The sequence below is a fragment of the Oryzias latipes genome, chromosome 15 (assembly GCF_002234675.1).
Source record: "Oryzias latipes chromosome 15, ASM223467v1".
NCBI classification, from domain to species: domain Eukaryota; kingdom Metazoa; phylum Chordata; class Actinopteri; order Beloniformes; family Adrianichthyidae; genus Oryzias; species Oryzias latipes.
The window spans coordinates 28,987,501-29,015,266 of record NC_019873.2 but is presented as its reverse complement, the minus strand read 5'-3'; the positions used below and the strand labels follow the sequence as shown (position 1 = coordinate 29,015,266).

The 27,766-nt window shown below is 45.5% G+C and overlaps 1 protein-coding gene across 1 annotated transcript in view; it reads right to left on the bottom strand.

The window, feature by feature from the left end:
* Positions 1 to 27,474, bottom strand: part of ptk7 (protein tyrosine kinase 7 (inactive)) — a 54,009-nt gene extending 26,535 nt beyond the window's left edge. Inside the window, exon 1 of the mRNA XM_023963079.1 lies at positions 26,950 to 27,474. Coding sequence (XP_023818847.1) covers positions 26,950 to 27,049 — 100 coding nt within the window. The 5' untranslated portion in view covers positions 27,050 to 27,474. The remainder of the gene's footprint in view (positions 1 to 26,949) is intronic.
* Positions 27,475 to 27,766: the final 292 nt, after the last annotated feature.

Below are 27,766 nucleotides of genomic sequence, written 5' to 3'. Positions count from 1 at the left end.
TTGCGGCCAAATGCAGATGGGACGATGACCGCTCTGAAACCAAGTCCTGCCAGGACCGTGGAGGCTTTGTCCAAGACACGATGGCGGTAAACAAGGAGGCCGATCCAGAAGGACGGGGGCCAAAACAACCGTTTCTGTCCCACAGAGATTTGAGGCTTTTGCAGAATCTGTTCAGCTCATTATTCCACTGTTATGGCTAAAGTTACAGAGAAATGATGTGAGGAGTTCACCAAGAAACAAAAAAATTAAAGGATAAATCGGCCAAAATGTTCATTTAAATAAAAAAACTGTTGGAAGAAAAAGGGAAGCTGCAAAGATGAGAAAGTGCAATAAGGAATGGTGAATAAATGCACATTCCCATTCCTTAAATGTGGATTCCTGCACTCTATCCACAAAGCTCCTGGGGACAATTTGGGATCCATAAAGCTTCTCCATCCCCCTTTAAGTGCACATCAGTAAATGGCTTTCAGGCAAATGTTTCCTAAGAGCTTCCTGGTTTTCCCCAGAAGCAGCAATCTGCATTTTCACCATTCCAGCAATGCTGAAAGGACTTCAGCTCCTAAAAATACTCCAAAGCATTTACAAAAAAAGAGTTTAAACTGTTGAAACAGCCGTCCAATAGAGACGTACTTTATGTCGCTCCATTTCCTGGTGATTTCTAAAAACCAACCTGGCAACCAGCAGCCAGCTCTGGACAGCAGCTTTCACAGCAGATCTGAAGGTTTCCAGTTTTATCAGCTGCAGCCTTTAAGGACAGACGTCTACTGTAACTGCAGGCCCTGCTGCCCCTCTGGGGGTGGGAGGCTGTATGGGAATGGATGGATGGTTTTATGAATGCAACAACAAACCATGACATTTCACATCCATCTCTCAGTTCTAATGTCAGCTGAAATTCCAAAAACAAAAGATCCAAAATAAAAAAAATTCTGATGATTATTTATTCATATTTAACCTAACAGGAATCCTGAAGGATCTTTTGTTGGAACCAACACAGTAATGCTTTTATTTTGTTCTTTTGCTTTGCACAGCCCTTCTCCCCCCTTTCTCTAATAAACCGTGCCCGTTTTTCATGCGTTATGGCCGCTTTGTGGTCATTTTCCCCCAGACTGCGGCAGGTTTGCCCGTTCAAATGCTGGATTTGGAGAGAAAAAAAGTCTATTTATCCAAAAAAATCCAACATATTTAACCTTAAAATTCTTAATTTCAGGGATGAAAATTACATTTTTATTTATTAAATCTCTTGTTTTGTAAAAAAAAAAAAAAAAAAAAAAAAAAGCTTCTTATATTCAACTAAACTCATTTTAGATAGAATTTCAAATCAAACTGGCATCTAGCCCTACATCCTAAATGAGTTTTATCTGTTATTTTAGTATTTCTTGGAGTTGAGATGTTTTTCTTACAACACTTAGACGGTTAAATTTGACACGTTATGATTGTTATGCGAGTCAGCGTGGATAGAAGTAAAACATTTGTTGTAATTTGTTTAAATGAATTCTTAATAGTCTGACTGCTGCAGAGTGAGATGAGAACCCTGGATTTCAGATAAATGACCATAAACGTGACGTCAACACTGAGATGAAACTACAACACTAAAGAAAACTCAATCCCTTTTTCCAAATCAAAGCCATTTTTTGTCTTTGTTGGACGCTTCAGAGCAACCAAACGCTGCAGCTCTTTTTCCTCAGCCTCTTGCCAACAATCACCGCCAAGGACAACCCACACACGCTGACCACGTTACTCGGCAACACGTCCTACTCGTCACGTTTCCAGCCACCCCGTTCGACTTGAACGCAGGTCAGATGACTGTTTTATCAATGAACAGCTCCAAAGCACTCACCCGTCCCACAGAGCAGAGCTTTTCCTGTTCTTTCAAGGTTTCATCCTCTGCACATCTCTGCACACTGACAGAAACAGAAATGTTTTGTCTGGGCTTTTTTTTTTAGGATTGGAGTATTGTTTGTCCTACAGCAGGGTGCGCAGATAAACATCTAGACATCAACAAGGGAGAGCAAAGTACCGAGACCCCCTCCTGAGGGAAAGGGCTGCATGTGTGTAGCATGACTTTGTGCTTTTATTAACTGAAAAACCTTACAGATATGTTTGTCGATCAGGTTTTCCACCATCAGCAAACGTTAAAAACATTCCATTTGCATTTGACATGAATTAAGCCTTTAAATGGAGCTTCTGCAACAACCTACAGCAGAGTTTCTACCAGATCCGTCTCTACGTCTGCAGTTTTCATGGATCCAGAGCAGCAGGGAGGCGAAACAACCGACAGCCCTCAAGACAAAGAGATCCAAAAGTGGAGAACATGTTTCCGTTGTCCCACCCGTCCCCCTTTAGGCCCCCCCATACCATTAAAGAGACTGCTGCTAGTGTTCAGAGCTGGAAAGTGGACGCCGCCGTTTCTGTTTCTGCTCAGGGTTCAGTTCTCAGGGTGATGGTGGAAAGAAAAGCCTGTGGTGGTGCTGACCGGCCACATTCAGACTCACCAATGCTGCTCCGTCTGATGGAAGAAATGACACTTTTGTCAGATTACAGTTTGTTTGTGTGTTTGCTGTTTACTCAGAGATGCGTCATAAAGTGAAGGCCGTTGTATCGCCCGCAACCTGCCTTACTCTCTCCCTCTGCCACCCTGGTCGGAGCACGTGACCAATTGATTTACAAATAAATCAATGAATAAAACTTTGAAAATGGCAGATTTTCTGTTTGGATTTATCTCCATAGCAACCATTTTATGGTTTGGTTGCCTTGGAGTCATTTTAGAATAGGAAAAAGTAAAGTTTTGGATTTCCTCAGCAACAGAGGTTTTTTGTTAACCACGCCCACATTCCTTATATGGTCATATCATGTCGTTTCATTCATCTTGAACTTGCATTAAACTTTCAAAGCAACAGTAAAAGACTACCTTTGCAAGCTCGATCAAACGAACGGCGTTCAAAATCTACCATTTCTAATTCTGAAATGTTTTCCCAGGTGCTCGAGGAGTAAATAGGGGATCCGTTGAAATCCCTCCGAGGAGTTTAAATTTGTAGCTGGCTCCAAAAAGTGAGTTTCTGGGGGGGGATAAATGAAGGTGGCAGCCTTTTCCCGAGGTCAACGGTCGACAAAACTTTGGTTACAGTTGCAGAACACTAAGAAAGAAGGTTTGAGAAAACGGCTGCAGGACAGACCAAAGACCGTTTCTCAACCAGTTGAAGGCATTTTGCTAATGTAAACGCTCGCTACACTATCATGACATTCCAGCAGTGAATCTGTGCTCCTTGTAGTTTTCTCTCTCCAGAGTGTTGTGAGCTTTTCCACTGTTGTGAAACCCAAACACACAAAGGCGAGTCTCTCTGCCTCTGGACTTCATGTAAACAGCATTGGGAAGCAGTGAGGCCTGACCGGAACAAAGACCTCCTTCTGGGTCTCCTGTCACTCACACTGTGGGGAGGGAGACTCCTCACTGCAGGAGGTGGCGCGACCCCCTGAGACTTGGTGAAATGACACCTTCACACAAACGCGCACGCACAGAAATCACAGTCGCACAATTATACGCCTTTCGGCCTCTAATTGGCTTGCTTGGCTGCGGGTGAATAGTCGGCGGGGGTGGGGGGCGGCAGGATCTCTCAAAGGTGAGGAGCAGAGGATTTGAATTTGTGCGTCTGCGTGTTTGGAATAAAGGATACGGTTTCCCGCTGAGCCGTCTGTCGTGTCAACAGCCAATTACCTGCGTGTGAAGCCAGAGCCGTCTGCTCTTTAGGACTGAATGATGGCGGTTGCTGTCTGCTTCACTCTACATGGGAAATCAGGGCTAAAGCGCTCACTCACAACGGTTGTGTTGCCGTCTTATTGACTCCAGTTTTCTGTTGTTCTTCTGTTCCTTTAAATCCTATTCTTCTGTTGAGACTTTGTGATTTCCTCCAGACTTTAAAATATGAAGAGTTCCAACTTGACTTAATCCCTTTCTTTTTTTTAAACTAAAGTTAAAATCTAGTCTTTCGATACTTTACTTTTTTGAACGTCTTGACAACAAATACTGCATAATTGCCATCAAACAAATACATATTTATGGTTATTCTTTAGCCATTTCTTATACTCCAGTAGTAACATTGAATAAAGGAAAATTTAAGAAACAAAAACTCTTTTCTTCTTGTTCATCTGAAACCGGTAATTTTTTTATATTTAAGAAAAAAGTGACCCCTGACCTTTGAAACAAATTAGCTTTAAAATGAATGAAAGTCCTAAATATTCCATCAAACCAAAGGCTTTAATGGAGATAACAGCTGTGTATTTGTAACGCTGCGGTCTAAAGCACAGAGCAGTCAATTGAAGTTCAATGAATCCATGTGAATGTTAACCATCGAATGTCCCAACCATTGACGTCTACGAGAACTAGAATAAAAGAGCGTGACGTCATCCGGCAACAAAAAATGAAATCAATTCAGTCGCCCATATGTCGCCATACGGACGCCGCCATGTTGGAGCCAGATGTCGTCAGAAAGCAGTGATTGGTTTAAGGTGGTTGAGTCAATGTTTCTTTGCCAACCACTTTCACCAGTAATATAATAATTGATGGATTGGGGATTGGGGGTCAATTGGGGATCAATCCGCCAACCCTTCGGTTGCTGGACGACCTGCTCTACCGCCTGAGCTAAAGTTCTGCCAGTAAGTAGTGATCATGTTGGAAGGCCACACCCCCACCACTTGAAAGCAGGCTATACTGATCAAAAGTTCTGAATCTTGGACATGGGGCCAGCAGGCTCCGCCCACTTTAATAGCTCTGATTTGTCAGTTTTTAACTTGGTTAACGAACTACAGGAAAAATAAATGAAGATCATCAAGAAGATCTTAATGATCATTCTGACCAATAGAGTAACAGCTGTTGATTTCTCTATAGAATCTATAGCATCTTGGCTTCAGCAGGTACTTCCTGTTTGGATTGCAAAGGGGGCGGGGCCACTCAGTCCAGTTCTCATATCAGTGATGAAAGTCAGGCAAGGAAAAAATCCCTGAACTTTTCTTTGAGCGATATGGCGGGCACAGAGCGAAATTTTGGAAAAATACGTGGTCTTAGATGCATTCTGGTGCATTCTGGCAGCTAGTTATTCACTTCTTTATCAAGAAACTAAGACTAATTGGAGCATCATGATTTGTCATTCAAACCCCTAGTTTGACTCTCCATTAAGGACTTGCTGGTCCTAAAAAAGAATTTGGAAAATTGCTCAAAGTAACACAATCCTACAATCTACGCTTTTCCTTAAAGCTGCAAAACATACAATTGCTAAAATATAGTAACATCAAAGCCCCAAATGGCAAAAAGAACACCAGTAACTATGATATTCTATGAAAATACCTCAGTTATTTATACATTATTTCTGCTTTAGAAATGACTGATGTACAACATCCACTTGCACTTTTTTCTCAAACTATAATTACATCAAAATATGGGATCTGCTTTAAACTATAATTCTATAACATAATACATCAATTCTTTAACACCAATACTAAGTAATCTGGGAAATATCAAAACAAACATACAAACTAAACTAAACATTGTAAACATTGTTTTTTAAGGGAGTGCGGGTCCAAACCATCAAATACTTATAATTAATGTCAACTATACTGAACTAAATCATGGTAATTAGGAAATACAAATAAATTAGATAGAGAAATGTATTCAAAATAAAAACTGAAACTCAAAACTAAAATTGAAATTATTTCAAAATGTGGTTTTGAGATTATTTTACACAAAAAAGTATTTGACCTACACTACCTTAAAAATCTTTTTTTTTTCCAGCCAAGACCACTTCAATTTGTTTTTTATCGTCTTCTCACAACTGAGGTCGTGACCACGCTCAATAATGACGATGCCTGCCATTATTTTAACACAAATTTGATCGCAAACTCTTCAGATGTGTTTGTGAAAGTTTAGCGTGGGTCCGCCAGTTTTGGTCTCTAGGGAAGCAAGTCACGCTGACCACGTGGTGCAGACAGAGCCAATCAGACCCGTCGACGCATCCGAAAGCAACTAAAACGTCCCGTCATTGGTCAATTAGGCCGGGAAGACGAGAGATGGCCACGACCATAGAGGAAGCGATCTGCGGAGAAATATAGAAAATAAAGCTAAAATTAGCTGATTTCAGACCATTTTCTAATCCGGAAAGCGATTTGTCCCTAGAGATCAGGTCTTTATTTCCCGGAAAGTACGTTCGGTTTGCTCAAAAACCCGGATTTCCGGGAATTCCCGGAAGACTTTCATCACTGTCATATACAGTCAGTGGTCCTAAAAAGGCCAAAAGCATTTAAAAATAAATCTATTTTTTCCATAGTCCTTGGTTTAGCTCCTCTTACTGTTGGATTCCTGCTCACTTGATACATTAGCTGAGTTTGAATAATCCACAGGAATAACCAGATTTAAACGCCAACAACTTCCTAGATGTGCTTTAGGAAACGAGTGATTTCCCTGGAAGAAATGCACCAAGATACATCAGATTTCCATGACCCCCCACTACGATCTAAACAGTAGAAACAAACACAAAAACTGCAATCCTTCCATGTTTTGCTTTGGATTTTTGTTAAACCACATGACAAAGACTCAAATCCCCCTCCAACTCTGTAATATGTCATCATTTTAAAAAGGTTCAAGCTGACAGTGGGTCTTTTTAAAAACATCTTAAAGAGGATGTCCAATGTATCATCTTTTAAAGGGGGAAAAAAGTGGTTCTTAGTGTTAAGTGTCACCGGCGATGGTGTCATCCCAACAAACATATCAGTAACACAAAGAGCAGCTCAGGGTCTCCTTAAATCACTCCAGAGTCAGATTTACAACCATTCTTCCACAGGGTCCAAATGCTGGTTGGCCTTCGGTAACCGATCCTTCCCTAAACCGTAGAACCCCCACCCCCCTGCTGCCAAAATGAATGTGTCAACAGAAAAACTGATGGGTTCTGGACAAATGGGAAACAATGAGCGATTGAATTACACTGCAAGAACAAAGTTCTCTTTGGGCACGAGTCCAACCATCAGTCTCACCCATCTCAAGGATCCATCTTTCAATCTGGCCAGGGGCCACAAGCCAAAGTATCAACAACTGTCCTGGTCCAGTTCTCAGATGTCACACTAAATGAAATGAACCCAGAGGAGAAGAAGCTTTTAGGATTCCAGAATGTATCTAGAAATACTTTGGGGGGTAGAAACACCATCAGGCTAGAAGTGGTTCCTTGTTGACCAAAACGCAGACTGATTCCATTCTTCCTGTCAGGAAGCTGTAGATCTGAATGAGATAAAAATCTCCAATGTTCTTCCCAGACGGACAGTAAAATGAAAAACCATGTTAATAGTTTTCCTTTAATAGTTAGGAAAACTTCAACTGTAAAGGCAAATAAAATATGCTTCTGTGGTGCAAATGTGAAACAAGTCTTAGGATGTGCACAAAATAAAATGCAATTAAAATAAAAATGAAGGTGCTTTGAACATTTTTCCTCCAACTGTGATTTAGTTCTTTAGTGTTGCCAGGGAAACTAGTGGACAACAGTCCTCCAGGGGAAAGCAGGCTCTTCAGTTACAAGAGGTCAATTAGGGGTAATTTCTTTGGCAGGAGAAGCGGTGGTCGACGTTCTCTTAGTGTGTTTTCTTTGTAGTCGTCTTTCAACAATGACAAATTTCACCTTTTTAATTAGCGACACGTAGCAAAAGCTTAGCTCTTGTGGATTTGTGTGGCTATGCCAGCCGTCTGTCAAAGCAGGACAGAAAATTTCACTTTAATGTCCTCAGAGATCCAAACAGCAAAGTAATGGAAGTGCCATCCAGCCTCCCTTTATTGTTTAGTGACCTGAATCCTTCTGCAATTTAAACAATTCCCAGAAGTCATTTCACATAGAAAATGTCCAAACCAATAGAAACTTTACGGATTTTGATGTTCATCCAGGGCTTAACCTTCCCAGCCCTTTAAAGTGTTAAAAAGAAACACTGAAGTCAGCAGTGAGCCTGATGCTTCATGAATATTAAAGACCTTTCAAAGCTGCTGCAACCCAGTTGCCTGAAACCTGGAGGCAAGTAGCCAGAGGCCACCCATCACAGTGGACAACCTAACATTGTGACGTGTTCACTGCCGGCACTTAAAGCATCAAAAGAAATCCCAAATATTTCCATAGAGCTCACTAAGCAATCCAAAAACAAGGAGAGATTCTATATCGCTAATTCAGGCAAATGACATTTAGTGAGGAGTTATTTAGATGCTATCGATGGCTCAGGTCTTTGTGCTTTGGGGATTAGAGACACCATGCCCGATGCTCAAAGGCGCCTTTGTGGCTGTAGTCTTTAGTGAGACCGGAGAGGCGCTCAAATGCCTGCGTGGAGGGTGTCAGTTATCAGGCATCCCACCATGCCCTGCTAATCTCAGGCCCTGCAGAGTTTCTGAAGCACAGCCAGCACGTCCAGCACCAGACTCTAGAGTTCCTCTCCAACCGGAGGGACAATGATGCATTCACAGGGAGAGCCACTGGACTGCCAAGCCCCTCTCCATAAGTGAGAGGCATAGGAACAAGAGGAAGCTCAGGGCTCTGGAGTACTACTAGAATGAGAATTCATCCGACTCATGCCTCAGACATCCTGCAGACACACAGGCTCAAGTCATAGATTCCTGATTAGTTTGATCCAGACTGGATGTTGCCGTCATTTGCACTACAGATGTCACTTTGTGAAAACATGAAGACTGTTGAGTGACATCTGATCCCTGAAGGCCACAACACTTTTACTTTTAAGATGCCCACAGGTACACTAGTGAGGTGATCAGAGGTAAACCTACGTTATAATGAACTAACCTGGAGCTATAATACACCCTAAATAAGGATTCTAGACGTTTGAATAAAGTTTGTCTGACTGACATCAGAATGGGACATTCCTGAAAAGGAGTTTGTGGTTAATGATTTAGTTTTTAAAGAGCCACTCTTTTGAAAATTGTGTTTCTGACATGTTCTTGTAGCATTTCTATGATGATGGAAGACCTATAGAAAGGAAATTCATCTTAAAATTGCATTTGAGTATTTCTTTTTTCAAATCGTTGTGAGTCAGGAGCAGATGAAAAAATGACGTCTGAAAAAGATGGTAAAGAAAACGCTGGGTGGACCACAAACGGCTCCGCTCTATTCTGATGCATCCACTTCTGGACAAATACATCTGCAGAAACTAGGTCCTAGGAAGCAACAACACAAGAAGTTTAAAGAACTTGTTAAAAAAAAAACAATCCATGGTCATAATTACCATGACCAAGGTTTGTGATGGTATAACAGACCATTTTTATCCATAGCAACCGGCCACAAAACGGGGAAAAAAGATGATTTTCAATGAGGGCAAGACCTGACGCAATATGGAAAGATCAAAATACGATTCCTCTCAGAAAAGTTGAACCCACAAACCTCAAACCTAACGGACAAACTTGTCTACTTCAACAGCTTGGATGTTTGCAGCGTCTCCCCAACAGTGATGGAAAAGTAGGTCAGACGAGCGCAGCTCCGTCCACACAAACACTCACTCGCCGTCTCTGATGTTTTAATTAAATCGTGATGAGCGGGACAAAGACAGAGCTGTGCAAAGCAGTAAAAATGTTCCTTCCAGGCGTCCAACTTTTAGGAGTTTGTCTGAAAGGAAGGGGGTAAAACAAAAGGCCATGTGGGCGCAGAGGGGGGGGCCTTAAAAAGAAGTGAGCTGTGGATTAGGGGTCCCGGATGAAGGGATGAATTAGATCTTGAATTAAATTGCGGCTGTCAGCTGCTCCTTTGGTGAATAGAGTTGGGCCATGGACGTCTTCCATCCCATATTTTCTCCAAACGCTTTGGCGCGGCGCAGCTTCCCTTTCGTCTCTGTGGCTTCCTTTATGCTTCAGTGGGAAGCAGCAACGCTGAAGGACCGTCGTAAATGCTTGGCTGGAGGGTTTCACAGACATCCATTCCATCTGTACCTCCCCCGGTCCCTCTGTATTGTTCTAGAGTAAGTAAGCGAGTAACGGAACCCCAAACGTGCAGCATCAAATGGTTACCGAGGCTGAAGTCTGTGGTTTGACCAAACCAATAGGAGCTGAAAGGCGCCGCTCTTCCCAATCACACGCCGTTTACCTTCTGGACAAACGTTTTCCATGAATCGGACGTTTTTTGCTCTAAACGTCATTTCTTCTACTTCTTTGGCCTACAGAGAGTCTGTCTGCATTCACACGGGGGGCCAACCCGCTCCATGTTTTTCTTTTTAAACAGAAACAAACCCCCCCCCCGTTCTGTTGCTGGGTTCACTGATTTGATGGACAGCAGAGAATAAGTGATCTTTCACAGTTGTCAAAGTGAGCCGACTCTCCATGAAAATGAACCCTGGTGTGAATCAAACCTGCAGGTGTGAAAGCGCCTCCACTGAGATGCAGAGTAACGGCTTTCCTAAAGCCCATCGGTCCCGACACATCTTTAGATCCACAAGTTGCTTTCAGTTAGCCAGCCTTCTCCGGGCAACACAATCCCAACCATTGTTTCTGTGGCGTCCCAACAACATGACGCTCAAACCCCCCCCCCCACACACACCGTCTTTTAGCACCGGGGTGGTACATCTCTGTCCTTCCTCACTTTATTGCAAACAACAAAGGAGACGTTCAGATAAAAGACGCCGACTTAACGGCCTTCAAGAGAACCCTGCCAACAAAATGATCTGGTTTCCCCGGGGCAATTAGCACTTACTTCCCCCGAGGTAGTCCTCAACAAGTTGTGGGGTCAATACTTCCCAGACCGGGCCGTGGCATGAAGAGGAGTCTCCGGCTGTCCTCTGTGAGGCGTCTCCAGCACGTGGGGGGCATGATAAATGATTCCCACCGCATCGTTTCCTTTCCAACAGGAAGAATTTAGGGCCAATGTTTGAGACCAATGGCAGTTCTGGCAGCTGGCGAGGAGCTGACAGAAATATGTGAATATAAAGAGGAGTGAAAACACATTAAATCATCAAAGTGCTGCTAATGTAGAAAGTCCCTCACATGGAAATCAGGTTTCCATCTGAACAAAAGCTGGAATCCTTGGATGAACTTTGGAGTTTTTTCTCTGAGTGACACCATTTTGTCTAAAAGGAGCAGAAACGTTTGGTCTCTTTTGGGGATTGATCAAACACCATTTGACGCTTTCACTTGTTTTAGTTTGAACGGTTGAAGCTCTGAAATGATATTTAAAAAACAGGAGAATAAGTCTAAACAGCTCTTTAATCTTTTATATGTAAATGTGATCATGGAGGGTTTGCCCCACAGTGGTGAGGAAGTAACCGCAGAGTTCCTTCACTCTGATTAGAGCTGAATAATTAGTTTTAATTACTTCCTGCTTTACCGCCACCTCCTGCAGTCATGCACGCAGAGAAAGAACAATGTTTGGCTTCTTTCAGGATTGAGGCGGGGGGGGGGGGTGTTAAGGGTGTGGATGGAAGGGGGGTGAGGGGGCCGTCTACCTACCAGACACGGTGTTTGCGTGTAAAATGTTCACGGACGCACACTTGAAACAGGAATAGAGCGGGGTCCTGCAAGCAGAGGGATCGTCGGAGTAAACCAGGACTTACAGGAGTGACAAAGCCGCCAATTAAGGGCTTACGTGTCTGCAGATCACAGACACTCTTTGTATTGAAGTAAAGATGAGTGGAGACGCGCTGCCGTGCACGTGAAAGTTCACGTTTGTACCAATGGTTAGGATGTCCTAATGGGAAAATGAAGGAGTAGGGCGGAAAACTGCAGGAGGATTCCAGGGTTCAAGTCTAAAGTTTAATTTGTTTTGGATTTGTCAACTCCACTAACCCGGCCTGAAAAAATGTCTAGACTTTTAGAACTTTAAATGGAAATAAAATGCAGGAGAAAACTGTTTTTGTAAAAAGATAATTGGTAGCTTTAACCGTTTTATCCAGAATCACTAATTGCCCCACTGACAGTGAGAATAATACCCCTGTAAGCTGCATTGACCCGAATAAATCATATTCTTAAATAGGATGTTCTACAGCAGCACAGCGTCTCCTTGTGTCTTTTTTTAATTACATCTGTTTCTGTGGAAAATGAGATTCGTCTGGTCAATGAGTCATGGTCCACTGAGGAGCTCTGGACTCTTGATTACTCCCTGTTGGTCTGCCTGTTGATCAAAGCGCTCCGCGAGGGATGGGATGGTCTGCACTCCGGACCTCTTTGTTAATTTCTACCAACCCAGGAACGCCGTTTTTCCCAGCAGGAACCAGCATCTGGCACAGGTTATCCAGACGTGGCAACTGCAGGTCGAGCTTTCCATCCGTGTTTAGTTGTTGAACCAGAGGAATGGTTTATTCCCAACTGCCCGTATGGACTGTCCCGTTTCAAACTAAAGCTTGTAAACAAAACCATGTGACTAAAGATCTCTTCAGTCATTGGCCAAGAATTACAAGGGCGAGGCCAATCATCTGGTGCTTCATTCCTACTCTGTTAACGTCCCGTGACTACCGGCTAACGTGGTCACTTTGGTCCAGTTGTTCCGCTCAGAGCACAGAACTTACTCGTACTGAGAAATCCCAAAAGCAAACCGAAGCTCAGACCGACTGGAAACTAACTGAGACCACCTCCAAAGACGGGTCCAAGAACGGTTCCTGGTTCTGGACAACGGTCCGCTTTAGACTGAAAATTTGTTCCGGATTATCGGAGGAAACTGGTTCACCAGTCTGAATATACCCTTAGCACCACGTGCATGCCCCGTGCCTGCAGTATTTGCTGTCGGTCAGTAAGGTGCCAGTATCACACCTTACTAATAACTATAGAGTGTGGAGTCAGGACGCTGTACGACAGCATCACTGCACTTCCATTGTTCTTAAAAATACTTCCAACGGTACACTTACCACACGCACGACAACGGTATATTCCATCTTCATGGCGTCCCTTCTCTATGGCCCTCCACAGACCAGAATATCCCAAAAACCCGCAGCCTTCGTACGGTTCAACCTCCCGGACGGGTGCCAGCGACTGAGGCTTCAACAGTTTCAACTATGACATAAGATATCTCCATCTAATCTCACTGAATCCTGTGAGTCACACTCTCCCATGTTGAGCTAATGAGCATTTCCAAAAAGCCACTTCACACACATCCGTCAGCCTTTCTCCACATAAAGGTAGGAATATGTGCAGTTAATGAGCCAACACAATCCTCTGGCCATACACGTCGATCAATAACAGGGAGCGGACCGGGTTAGATGGACTCTATCAATCACCTGGCACAACACACGACTCCTGCAGGGTTCACTCCCACGGAAACAGGATCCCTGGCGCTTTGTTCCCATCTCAGTGGTCATAATGCTTTCATTTCTAATGTGTTTGTTTGTGAGGTACCCCCGTTTGAGTGCAGAAGACGACGGTGATGTGCGGAGAAAGGGATGTAAACATGACGGCGGTTGCTGTGAAACCATCTAAAGTTGACCTCATGGCATCTCCAAACGTGCAAACATGGTGTTCAAGGTTCTATAGGAGACGTTTCATGGGAGAAACGCCGAGCAGTGACTGTTAGAAATGTTGCTGCAAGAAGTCCCTAAAAATAAATCAGACTTAAATACATTATCGACTAAAAAAAGAGTCTATGCTGTTGGGATTTCCAGGGTCATTCAGCAAGCTTTAAGAGAAAAAGATTCCAATTTTCAGATATGAAGAAAGGGGAGTTCTTCCCTAGAAAAAAACTCCAAAAAAGGCTATAAATCCAAGACACCCGATAGTTAAAACAAAAAAAGAAAACCCACAGAAATCCCCGTTATAAGTAAAGACTATTCAATATTTCTAGATTGACAGATTAATAGATGTAGGAGAATTTCGCTCTAAGTAAATCAAGGCGGTCTGAAGGATCCTTGACCTTTAATTAAACAGTAATCCCCTTTAACAGACAGTAACAGCGACTCAAATCCCTTCACACCCCCCCCCCCCCCCATATCACAAACCTTTCTGCTCCTCCACCTCCATTGTGTTCAAAGTTAGAGCCTCTGAAAAGCAGGTAGCTCGCATTTCAAGACAAAGCCCAATCCTCCGTCAAAGAGGAGACGCTTTCCTACCCCAGCCTGCCATTTATCACCAGTAAACCTGTTTTTCTGCCCCCCCCGCCGCCCCAGATTTATCTTTCTGCACTGAAAGACAAAGATCGTAGGGAAAACTGTTGTTCTTGTAACCCTTGTGCTATCCTAGGCACGTTAACGTTGGGAGTGGGGTCATCTGGACCCCACAAAACCTCTTTTCTTCAATGATTTGTTATCTGCACTGGTGTCCATGGATTACATGAAATCCTCTTCACCTTTATCCACCTTTGTTGTGGTAGGGAGAACACGTCAATGTGAGGATCTGGACCCCATAGGATAGCACACCACCATCACAAACAGGATTAAAACACGGCCCGACCAGCTGAGAGCAGCAACAACTCCAATGTAAACAGACCTTTTACAGCAGACAGAAAGATGTTAACATGATGAAGACTCTTAAAACTAAAGGTCAAGCCATACGAACGACCAAGTGTTTGAGAACCCGAGGTTAAAACACACTTTGACCTTTGACTCAAAAGCCAGAGAAGAGTTTTGAAGGTCAAAAGACAGATTAACAAAGAGCCACTGATCCCTGTCATTCCTGTCAGAGTGAGAGCTCCCACTTTCCCCACACAGATCTCACCGCTTAGAGCCCCAACACGCCATTCTTTTATACGTCACATGAAAAGCTGGGGCAAAGAAAAATCCAGGAAAGTCTTTGAATCAACAACACAGACGCTAAAGCAAAGGCCGGCTGTCCCAGCAGTCAATGGCCTTCAGGTGTCGGTCTCACACCTGATGGGTTTCCACTGGTGTCTTCAAAACAGCACTTCCATTCAGGATCTGCTTTTGTCTGAAGGGAAGTCGACATGGATGCGTTGAGACGGCGTTCCTTCAGGCTGAAGTCACATGGAGGCCCTCAGCCAAATGGCATCCATTTAGCGTCTTCATCGGCCGTCTACCGGAGTCCTGCTGGCCGCACACGCCATCGCAGCACGTGGAAAACAACCCAAGCTTTTAGCTCAACAGGAAGCATGCGGCTTAAATCAAATTATCACATGTTTCACCTTGCAGAGTGTTTGAAAGACTGGCTTGTTCTCTGCACACTCAGAGGTATTTAGGCGCTTGGAGGCAGAGGGAACGAAATCCCCTTTTGGAAATCACAGCGCTGTTAGTTTACTGCATACTGATGGACTTCAGAAGAGGAAAAAAGTGCTGCTGCAGCAGGTTTGAGCCGAACACGACTCATGTCATCTGTGGCGATTCTGATCAAACACAAATTATGGAGGAATTTCAAATAACTACTGTATTCAGATAAAAGGTGAATTGTTAAGTTTTCATTTAACTCAACAGTAAAAACAGTTGCTCCTTCATACGAAGGTAAAAACATAAAAATGGACCATCCAACACTAGATATAATGAAGTTAGCTCCATAAAGATTTCTCCTCCTGTGAAAAAGCTGCACATTGTTCCACAGCAGCACAGACAGAAAAAAAGACGAGGAAAAGCTAATCAGATCATTGTCACAGGATGAAGAAGACAGACGGGCAATAATTCAGTTAGCTCTGCTGCGTACTTTCAGCCTCTGCAGCCTGGAAAAAACATCACCGAGCTGTGGCAGAAAACCTGCAGCTGCTAATGCCCGGAGTCTGCAAACAAACGCAGCATTTCTGGCAGATAAACGACGAGTTAAAGGAGTTTGAAGTAAACCGATGTCATCCTGGACCGTCCGTCGCTCATTTCTCTCCTAAACTGAAAGCTTTCTCTGCGCCCGCTGATGCATTTCTGCACGACGTCCCTTAGTGGGAATCTGCTTAGTGTTTGTTAAGAGTCCATCTGAAATGTGAGCAGCTCGTTTGGGGGGTGGGGGTTAACCCCAGCTTCCCTGTGACCCTTTCACCTGCCCCTGCCTCTAAATATGGGCCTGATTCCACCCAGATTTAGAGCTGAGGCCAGGCTGGAAGCAGAGATTCAGAGATGTTCTGGCGGACTAACTCAATAACAGCTGATCGCCTCTGCAGACACACGGGTCCGATTTCCCGCTTTAGCTTAATCAACCGTTAGAAACAATCAGTGTTCCTGCTGCCCGGCTGGTCCAGGTTCTGCATTTTTGCTGAATCTTGCCAACAGCCTCAAAGTGAAAATATTTTGTGCTAAAAGCAAACAAACTGAACCCAACAGCGCTTATAGGGTTCTGCTGGCTGTCCGGGTCCGTAGAGAGGAGCAGCTACATCTCAGGTGTGTCTCGCGTTTGTCATTGTTGTGTGCGGTCAGTGCACTTCCCCCTCAAGCGTTGTGCAAGTGTTCTCTACAAGAACATGCAGCATGCCCGCAGAAAAAGATATGCGTAAACATTTTCTCCTTACGGGTTCACTGGGACTACGCCCCCAACATGACCTGCGGGCCACCCGTGTGGGCGGCTGGGACTAAATGGTAAATGGCGTATACTTCTATAGCGCTTTTTACCCTCTTTCGAAGGCCCAAAGCGCTTTACAGTCACAGTCCCATTCACCCAAGCACACACACATTCACACACTGCTGGCCGCTGCCGAACACTGGCGCCAACCTCCCACCAGAGGCAAGGTGGGGTTCAGTGTCTTGCCCAAGGACACTTGGGCGTGCAAGGCGGGAATCGAACCTGCAATCTTAAAATCATGGGTCGACCGCCCTACTGCTGCACCACGGCCGGCCGCGGCACCACGGCACTAAGCTTTCCCCGATAACATCTGGACCTGAAAACCTCCCCCACATAACCAACACGGGTGAAGTTTGTGCAAACTTCATGCCCTTGGCGTTTCCCTGCTGCGGGGGGAGGGGAGGGGGGGGGGGACGACTCATGTTTGGCGCTTCAGCACCGGCACAGACCTTCAGACGGAGCCAGAAACAAAAAGATCAAACAAACGGAGGAGGAGGAGGAGGAAGAGCTGCAGGACATTCAGCTCTCATTTGAGACGAGGAACATTTGTGCACGAGGCTTAGAGCAGCAGAGCTTCTTTAATTTATGACCCCCCCACCCCCCAACCAGCAGAACGGCCTGCTTTTGTCAGTGGATGTAAAGATAACGGCTACTTTTACAGCTGCTTTTCCTCAAACATGTCATTCAGAAGACTCCCAACACCACCAGCTTCTGACATTTTTCAGTCTGTGAGGAAAGAATAACCCGTCCTCCCCCAGAGCAGGAAGCTACTTCTCTTCCTTCACAGCACGCTGCCATCCATGCCCGTGTTCAAAGAGCGCCACAGAGGAGCGGCGAGGGAGGCGGGTTCACTCAGGGCTCATGTGTCATCTGACCTCATTTCCAGATGGACCTGGGAGGTTGTAGGGGAGGCAGGGGTGTAGCTTTCACTGAAAGCCTTTCTTCACCTCCTCCAGAATGACAGGAGGAGCGGCGTCCAGACAAAACCTGCCTGGAAACCATCCACGGATGAATGACGGGCCAGCGGTGAGGTCACGCCGCAAAAATGCAAAAACGTGAAGTTCCATCTTCAATGGTGGATGACGGTTCATCACCGACAGATCGCAGCTTACAAAGATGCTCAAATCCAGAGAGGTAAAGCTGATCTACACATCAGAACCATTTAGGAATATAACCACAAACAGGAAAAAATAATAATAGCAATAATTCCGTAAAATTCATCACACTTTGTCTGAATACAAACTTCGTTCTGAAGACCCACCTCACACAGTAGCTCTCCATTTCAGCTCTTAGTGAGGGATTTCATCAGAACATGTTTATCTTTTTTAAGCAACACTACCCAGAGTGATGCAGATTATGATCCATGCATGAGGGAAACTACAGATTGGAATCACCGACCAATTCCTGTTGATTCTGATTAACGCCTTGCTTACATTTGCATTTCAGAAAGAGGATTTTCTTGGTCCTAAAAAGCCGTTTTCATAACAGCTTCAAATTCAGAGACACAAATTCGTAGATTTTAATCGGTTAATTAAAAATGTTTAATTCCTGGAGACGGCAAGAGTTAATCGCTTGCTGTCGCCAGCTCCACTTAAAATCTCCTAACTATTGGAGGGGCCCCTCCCCTTTGGCGTTCCAGACAGGAAGTAACTACTGGCTTGTTGGTCAGAGTACCCTTCTTGACTTGATACCTTTGTTTAAACGTGTTCTTGATAATCCGTATTTTTATATTTTTTCTGTAGTTCAATCTATTTTAGGTAGTAATAAACTGACCAATCAGATGACTCGATAAAAGTGGGTGGAGCCTGCTGGCCCTCACATCCAACGTTATAAATGTACAGATTTAAAGGTTGTGACCAAATTCCTTCCACACTCACTACACACTGCACTTTAGTCCGTTCACCATTTTGTAGCGCTGTCCCAATCAACATATTCCCAAATCCAGAAATTTCCCAGAAGTCTCTGCGAAAAACACATGTGCGTCGATGCTTACTTGATCGGCGAATATAGACCACAATGCATTGCGTCGGAACAATTTTTTTTTTGCCAAAAAATGTACTTTTTCTAATAAACCATGAATGTTTTTATCTTCAGAAGACAGTGGACTCCTAAATAATCGTCCCAAAACGCTCATGGGAATTAGATTTTAACTTTGTGAATGGCGGTGACGTCATATCCGCTGTTTAAAAAAATAAAATAAAAAGCAGAAAGTGAGCAATGGTGTCCTAATTTCTTTTAAAATCCAGGGCACTAGATAGTCCACACTATTTAGTTTTTTAGTAGTTAGGGCGGGAATTCGGACATGGCCCTGGTGTAGCCCACTTTCAATGGGTAGGGGTGTGGCCTTCCATCAAGCTCACCCTGAGTGGTTGCCGTAGAAACGATGACTCAGACCAACCAATCACTGCTTTTCACGATGTCTGCCTCCAACATGGCGGTGTTGGGTTGGAGGATGTCAGTCGATGGTTCTAACCATCCAGGTAATCATCCATTTCTCCAGGAAATGTGTAGATTTGGGATTTAATCTGGGATATTCCCACCCCCTCCCAGCAGACCCCATGGACTCCTTTGTCGTCGTGTTTGGAAGGTTTTGCAGCAGATTCTCTCCTCTGTGACTGACCAAATGAGTCGTTGACGTCATGGCGTCCTCGTCGTGTTTTGTTCAGCGTTAAACATTGTTCCGCAGGATGGCGGTCTGTCCTGGAGAACGGAAGCAGAGCGATCACGCCAACACAATTCTCTGGTCACATCACCCAGATCTGCTGAGAACAAAAGTCTTTTCCCATAAAAAACAAAACAACAATAAACGTGGTGATCTGTGGATTTCATGACCTAAGACAGGATCTTGTAGCTGCAGATCTATTTAATCCGTCATTTTTGTTTACAAGTCTGGTTCCATATTTGCAGCGTGGCGGTAAAATCCTCTTTGGTGTTGAACAGGATGAGGTCTCCAATCACAGGAAGTCAGCATCCAAACAGCTGTCAGCCTTCACCTCCAACTGTTGTCCGGACCCACAGAGAGGGAGGAAAGGCAGGGCCGCGACCCTGTCCCACCCGGGATGAGCACGCAGAGGGGTGACGGTTCAAGTCTGCGTGTGCGCAGCAGGAAGTAACAACAAAACCTGCATTTCCCCCGCCGTCTGGCACACGGCGGTGACCCGGAGGCCTCCGCGAATGATGAGGAACAACACATTTCTGTCCGTCATCGCCACACCAGATAAGGACAGGAAACGGCGTCCTGTGTGCGCTGGCTGCACCTGCACACAGCGCCTTATTGTCCAACCACAACCGTGTTTGTCCTACGTGTGGAGTGACCCGCCGGTTCTGGAGCAGGGAGCTGCCGACAGAAACCCAAAACAACGGCTACAGATAAGGCCTGAATTTAACTTTATTTAGACACTTCGTGGACACAATCCCACAAAAAAAGCAGAGGAAACTCCAACGTCGTTTTATTATTACAGTATCAGTTTATACTAGCACGGATCTGTTTAAGACACTAAATCTTTAATGTCTTGTTGAGTCATTTATGTGTCTTTTTTCTCGTTTGTTTGATCCGATATCTAGTGAGCTGGAATTGCACCATCGTGTCTTTTCTCTCTGGAATTTCAAAGTCAATTTGATCCGGAAAACTTCTTTTTTAGGCTCAATCTCTAATCAACCCATTTTTTTTACATATTTTTCTGCAGAAGTCTTATTTGTGAACGACGGGATGGTTTTATTTCAACAAACAAAAGCTTGGTGAAAGAAAATGTTCATCATTTTTAAGAGAAATGCATCTTTATGTGTGATAGATGGTTATGGTGTTGCAGTGGAAGGAAATTATGTATTTGGTTGTTTTGCAATTTGTTCATGTATCACAAGTTATACCGTCATCGCAATAATGATCACTAATATTGAGAGTTTTCCTCATATCGTGCAGCCCTAGTGGAGTCTTTGATTTATTATCACGACTTAGTTAAAAATCTATTTGATTGATTGTAATAAACAGTAGAAACCTGCGACCGTTTGATTCGTTGGCGTCGGTTCCGGCCGACTCCTAACATCCAGACCGGATCATTGTCGGGTTTCTAAGGCGACATCACGGCCCGAACAGCCTCACCGTGTACAAGCCGGCCTTTTACATTCTAACAGTTGGTTCAAACCTCAACATTTTGGTCAGATTTGTTTTGGTTTATTATACAATTTGTGCTTTAAAAACGACAACAAACTAAAGGTTTGCTAACAAATAGGCAACAATGAAGGAAAAGCTTTCGGCTCCTTCGTACCAACGACACCGTCAGCGTGAACAGACGGGCCGTGCAGCAGAGATGCAACGGTTCATTGGGGTGAAACACTTTGGTTTTGAACCGTGGCGTCTCCAATACGTTCTGGTCAGGAGGCCAGCAGAACCACTAATGTTGAACCCACAGAACGGCGCTGCGGCACACTTCAGAGAGCCGCCACTCAAGCGGACTCTGGCACAGAACGGATGGCGTGCTGTGAGCAGACTGACGAAAACGCAGCGTGCAGCAGACGTAAACCACCGGAAAGTGGACAGGCCGCCAGGACTCCTCCTTCTGAAGATTTCTGAGTGAGCGGCGTGGTTCTCAGGATGCTTCCTCCAACCATCGCATCAAAACTCTTCTTTTGATGAACACGTCAACAACACGCGTGTGGCCGGGACTTTTCTGTCATCTGTATCCTTCATGCAGGAGAAAATCTTCCGTTTGCTTTGAGCAAACCTCCAGAACTCTGAAGGGATTCTGCAGCATCTCCTCAGCTTCAAAGGGAGGTTCAGACCGAGGACAGCATGAGGAGGATGGGGCCCTGAAGGATTGTGGGTAGAGTTGTAAAAGTGGGGCGGAGGAGAGGAAGGTGAAACGGAGTGAGAGGCTGTTTCTGTTAACCAGCATCAAGCAAACTTGTTGTTCGACACCCGCAGCCTTCAGCTCCGACAATCACCGTCTGCTGACGCACAACACCAACCAGGGGAGCTCATCGTGGCAGCGTGGTGGAGCGGCAGGCCAGAGGTCAGCACGGAGGTTTCAATCAGGATGAATTGAGAGGGGAAAGAACTGAAGACTAACGATTCAGACACGTTTTGTTCTGTTCACACGGCTGAGGAAGACCTGAACATAAACCAAAGTTCTTCTTTGGTTGAATCAATTCCAGACTGGCTCCTTTCTTCGGATGCTCATCTTTGGGATGGAGATCATTCGGAAACGGATTCTCATCTTTTTCCAGGTTCCGGTTCTGGGCTGAACTTCTAAAAGGAGGTTTTAGAGAGTTTAGGGTCTAACCTCTCGTTTGAATTTATACTCTTTAACATCATTTCATAAATGTTTCTTTACCTGGTTTTCGTGAGTGTGGATCCAGCCGTTACATTTTCTAAATACTATAAATGAGCAACAAGATAAAAAATAAAACGACTATTTTCCAGAAGAAAAGTCACACGAGCCAAACAAAGCATCACAATGACAAAAAATATCACAGACAAGTCGCACTTTTGGTTCTGCTGCGTTCACACCGAACCGGATTCACATCTGCTGCCTCTTTTTTGACGTCCATCCGACTCAATGCTGGTCCCAAAATTCTCCTCGTTTGATTTGGACTGCGCTTCTTCTTCTTCTGCGTTGCTGTCAGTAGCAAATGACAACTCACCTACAGCGCCCTCTAGTGGTCATTGGTGGGAAAATAATAAATATGTGAAGAAAGAAATCCCAGATGATTCACTCCTGAGTATAAGTCGCACCCCTGGCAAAACTATGAAAAAGAAAAAAATTGAAAAAAAATATGGCAATAAAAACCTGTAATTGGTCATTAAATCCAGAATAATTAATCCATGAATTGATTTTCCTATAGGGAGTTTTTGACAGAGCTTTTTACGGTATTCAGAGTTAAAAACAATCATAATTTCCTTCAAAATGTCCCACTTTTTTTAGATCTCTGGTTTTGTGAAAATAAAACATTTATGGCTTTTTAATGGAAATATTCAGAAAAATAATCAACATTACCTTAACTAGCAGATTCAATACTAATATTATCTGCAGCTCTACCCAATCCTGACATAAAAATGTATGATTAAAAAACAAACAAAAGAAAAAACCCCCAAAAAGTTCAGTTCTGTTTGTTTTGTGGGGAGAAATTCGTCGTGGTGTTTGCGGCTGTCTGGACTCCTCCGTGACGCTCTGTAGAAGTGTCAGGAACAGAGGAATCGAGGTTACATCTTCCTCTGCTTTGACAGCCGAGAGGACAAATGTGCTGCAAAGCAGAACTGCTGCGCTTGTTCGACAGCCACAACGCATGATCACATTTTCAAAGGAACCAGGAAGCTGTGAAAGATTCACAAGACTCCAGCAAAAGGCAGAAGGCGGTGAAGCCAGCCGCTCCCTTTCAGAGTAAACCACCAAATGAAACGGATCTGCAGTCCTTGGAAGCTGCAGGCTCCACGCACCGCTGAGGACCTGCCAGACGTCACTGCAGTTGTAATGCTGCTGTGATGAATTCATGAATGCCTCGGGATACAAAGAGTTAATGGCTGCTGGGATTATGCAACGGCACGCCAGACGCCTTTCTCTGCCCCTGCTCCTTTATTCCACGTTGCTTCCCAAATGGGCCAAAGCCAAGCGAGGCATTCCTGCACGTTCCAGTCAAACGCATTGAAATGCAGCGGCGCTCGTGCTTTTGCAGAGACGTGGGAACGGGCCCGAGCGGCGGTTCTGCAGGAGCGCTCCCCTCGCCGGGCCTCACACCTGCCCTGCAGGGGAAACGCTCTTGGAAGGGTTTACTATTTTCTGGAGAGGCTTACATCAGCAGGGTGTCATACTGTCGGTAGAAAGAAGGTAATCTTCAGGAAGAACAGGAGGGCGGGGCTCCCACCTGCAGCAGGTGAGGGACACGGAACCGCGGTTAAAAAGGGGGACGTGATGCAGGAAGTCCTCCTCACAACAGCTGACCGTCTTCAGTTTTCAGAAGGTCTTTTTCGGAACCGTTATGACGGATGAGGCACGGCCCGGTGACGCCGCCAAATAAAAGGAACGCCAGAACGTAAGACAGGATTCAAAAATCTATCTGAAATGGATTCTCCAACAGAAAACTTTGGATGAATAAATGATAAATACTGGGAGGACACTGGAGGATTCCACCATCACAGGAATATAACCCACTGTAAAAAGACCAAGGTTCATCCATTTAGATCATTATGATTACACACAATACTCCACATGGATGCTAATTAGGCACGATTAATCGCAAATGTATCGTTATCGCAATATCACGCTTTTTGATACGCATGTCGCAAAAGCTGCAAGACGTCTTTGAAGTCAGCAGATGATTTTTTGACGGACGGCAGCCGGACAGAAAACGGAGGAGATGGCGGCGACAAGAAGACCAGACACGAGAGAAGGAGCCGCCACGTCTGTAACCTCTGAAACGCTGCAAGAAGATCCTCCCTCGAGAGCGGCGCTCTGTTTAACTGAGTGTAAGTGAACTGCACACGCAGAGAAAAGCGGGCTGGAGCCTAAATCTGAATCAGCGCGGCCGGATGAACGAGCCAACGGGAAAGCCTCCCACAGTCCCACAACCCCCCGCTGGAGTTCCTGCTGCACAGAACCTTCCAGCAGAACCCAACACCAGAACCTTCCAGCAGAACCCAACACCAGAACCTTCCAGCAGAACCCAACACCAGAACCTTCCAGCAGACAGAGTTCCCCTAAACTACAACAGAGGAGCCCTCACGGTGGGTTTAACTGCATGCATGTGGACCTCGGCGCCTTTCCTTCACATCTGGCTGCAAACAAAACAAGAGTCTATGAAAATACACCCCCACCCCCCCATTAGACCTCAGCTAATCCAGAACCAGCTTTCCATCCAGATGAGCTCAGAACAAAATCGCCGTTTGAAACCTGAACGGCGGTGAACCGAGATTCGCCAACAAGCGGCGTGCGTGAACGCCGACAACATCCTGGTTTTCAGGCTGGACGCTGCAGCACAGCAACAGTAAAAGAGCTGAAGAGTTCAGGAACGCAGACTAAAGCAGGAAGCTCGGTAAAGAATAAAAGCTCCCAACCATACGGTTAAAAGAGAAACAATGAAAAAAAAAACAGATTATTAAATATTTGAAGAAGAAAAAAAAGAATAAATAGATCAAAATAAACACCTCAACAGATTTAAAAACTATAGGAACTTTTTAAAAACAAAGTACAAGTGTAAAATTTAAATTACACAATAATTCAAAGCAGTGGTCTTTCCATTATGTGATGCAGTTTTAATCCAAAACCATGTGTGGGTTTCTAGGACAGTTTCTGCAGAGCGGCAGGAAATCATCCCAAATTCTCCTCCAAGTTATGGGCGGGACTTCCCCTTCTTGTTGCTGAGAGCTCTCCGTTTACATGCCCTCCTGCTAGCTTACAGCCCCCCACAACCCCAAACTAACATTAGCAGTGCATCAAAAATGCAGAGCAACATTTTTAGCCATCCAGCCGTCCGGTTCTGATCCAGATTCCAGGAAAACAAATGTCCTGGATTTACCTGTCTGATCAGAATGGGGCGCACCAGGAGGCTTGTAGCTCCGCCCACCGTCTTTATTCGTCACAAATGTCTGCTTCAGAGTCAACAATTTGAATAAAGAAATCCTCCGAAATGCAATTTTGAGCTTTAAGAGTGAAATCCACTGAAGCGGTGAAACATCTCCTCATGTGAGAATTGATGCCATGACCTCCCAAAAACCACGGTTCTGGAAGCATTTAGACTCCTCCCCTTTCTTGGAGTCTGGTCATTCCGCGTCCATCAAAGCAAAACGTATAAGAAAGACGTAAATATTTTATTTAGATAAACGTTGTGTTTCATATTTGCAGGAAAAGCATCTGCCACCAAAGAGTCATGAAATCCCGGCACTTCCGGTCTGACTGAACATCATCCGTGTTTTTATCTCCAGCTCCAAACTTTGCTTCACGTGTTTCAGAATGAAAGAGTCGAGCGGCCAAACAGCCTCCAGACGCGCAGATATGCAGAAACGCCAAGCGTGCAGATGTTTGCATTAAGCAGCAGCTGCTGCTGCGTTCATGTGAGGATGAACCAACGTTTCCTCTGACGTGACAGAAAAATACGGTTTCTGGTCTACGAGCTCCTCTGATGGATCCCATCAGCGCTTTTCCTCCGGAGAATTCCAGCTGGAGCCAAATGTTTGGCCCCGCGGCAAAGCAGCAGATCAGAGGAACCACTAGGGTCGTCTGGGGCGGTCCGCTTCAGGACCACAGTTTGGGTTTCTGCGGCCGGGAGGGGCTCCTGAAGGAGCAGGACTGGCGTGACTGAAGAGGGCCACACTTTTAGCAACACAAACCCCGCATCCCCGGCCCGGACGCCGCCGCACAGACGCCGCATTCATCCCAAAACGGCACCGGGAGCAGACCGGGGGAGGGGGAGTTAGGGGCCACACTGCAGGAATGTCTCAGCTCCAAACATCACAGCAGAACGGAGACTACAGGCTGGATCCCACAGGATCACTGTGTTCCAGATCCCGGCGTACCTGATCCCACAGGATCACAGGGAACTGGATCCCCCAAGATCACTGTGTTCCAGATCCCGGCGTACCTGATCCCACAGGATCACAGGGAACTGGATCCCACAAGATCACTGTGTTCCAGATCCCGGCGTACCTGATCCCACAGGATCACAGGGAACTGGATCCCACAAGATCACTGTGTTCCAGATCCCGGCGTACCTGATCCCACAGGATCACAGGGAACTGGATCCCACAAGATCACTGTGTTCCAGATCCCGGCGTACCTGATCCCACAGGATCACAGGCTTCTGGATCCCACAGGATCAGGATACTGGATCCTGCGAGGTCACAAAATTCCAGATCCTGAAAGACCACAGCGATCTGGATATGGCAGGATTGCACTGTTCTGAATCCCACAGGATCCCAGCATTCCGGATCCCAGCGTACCGATCCCACAGGGTCACAGCGAACTGGATCCCACAGGATCACAGGCTTCTGGATCCAACAGGGTCACAGCGAACTGGATCCCACAGGATCAGGGTTCTGGATCCTGCAAGGTCACAAAGCTCCAGATCCTGAAGGATCACAGCGTTTCCCATGCAGCTGCACGTGGACTGTGGTGGACACGCCTCCGCCATAATTAATACTGGACGTTCTCCGTGATCGGTTCCGACGTTACAGACAGCAGAACCTGACACCATTGGCAGGACCAGGACCTTTCAAAATAAAATCCTAATCTGGTGATGATCTGGTTTTGATCTTTTGGGTTCTCCTCTTTGTAAAAATGTTCCTTAAGGGATTAAATCCCGCATAAAAACACCTTCAATTGGGTTTTAATCTAAACGCGTGATCCCCCCCCCCCCCACCCCGTGGGGGAAGGGCCCCCCAACAAAGTTTTCCTGAACTCCTTTCTTTCGTTAATTAGAAAAGGACGAGGGCGGGAAACAGTCTTTTGGACGGTTCCGTTTACCGAGCCACCGAAGCGCGAGTTCGATCCCCAGAACCGCAAACGTTGGGGTTTTCTGGCTGTGGTCCGGTCACGGTCGGTACCCACCTTGGAGGCTGAAGAAGCCGAGCAGCCACGCCGCTGTTCCCGGGGCTCTGCCGCTCCTGCGGCGGCTCTCCGTCCCGGTGCTCCGCAGTTCTCCGGTCATGTTCTCCAGTGGGAACCCGAGGCGCCTTCGTGAAAACAGATCCGCGCGCAGCCGCGTGCGAACAGGTCCAAACCGGCGCTGCAGCCGGCGCGATCCCCCTCGGGAGAACGAACGGCGGGCTCACCTGGTTGAATGGGGGTGGGGGGCAGACGCATGTGGGACCGACGGTTCACGGGCCGAGTTCAGGCTGGGCTGAAGCCCGGCGGAAAGTTAGGAGCGACGCGGAAACTTCAGGGATCCTCGCGGAGCGGCTGTCCGCGCGCATCCCAGCCGCGTGAGCCGAGTCTGAGCCGCCGCCGTCCTTCAGCACCGAGAGCCGCCAGACCAGAGCAGCGCCGCGCGACACTTTCAGACACACCGACTGCAAGTTAACGTCCTCCCACCACCCGCCGCCGCCGCCGCTGCTGCCTCCGCCTCCTCCTACTCCTCCATGGGTCATTATTCATTTCATTTTCAGCGGGGGGGTCAAGTTAGCGGAAATCCGTAGGGTAACATCCTCTTTGTATGTTTCAAAATAAAAGCCCAACGCAAAGCACTAAATTTTTCTTACTTTTTGTTCACGTTTAGAAAAGAACTTTACGTAGTTTACAGGAATTACTTCAATTTTTTACTAAACTGTAAACTTATGTCAGTGAAAAAATTAGAAATGAATCATCTTTTTCCTTTCGTCTGATATAAAAAATTGTTCTCCTCTTTCATATTGTTGGTCGTAATTTC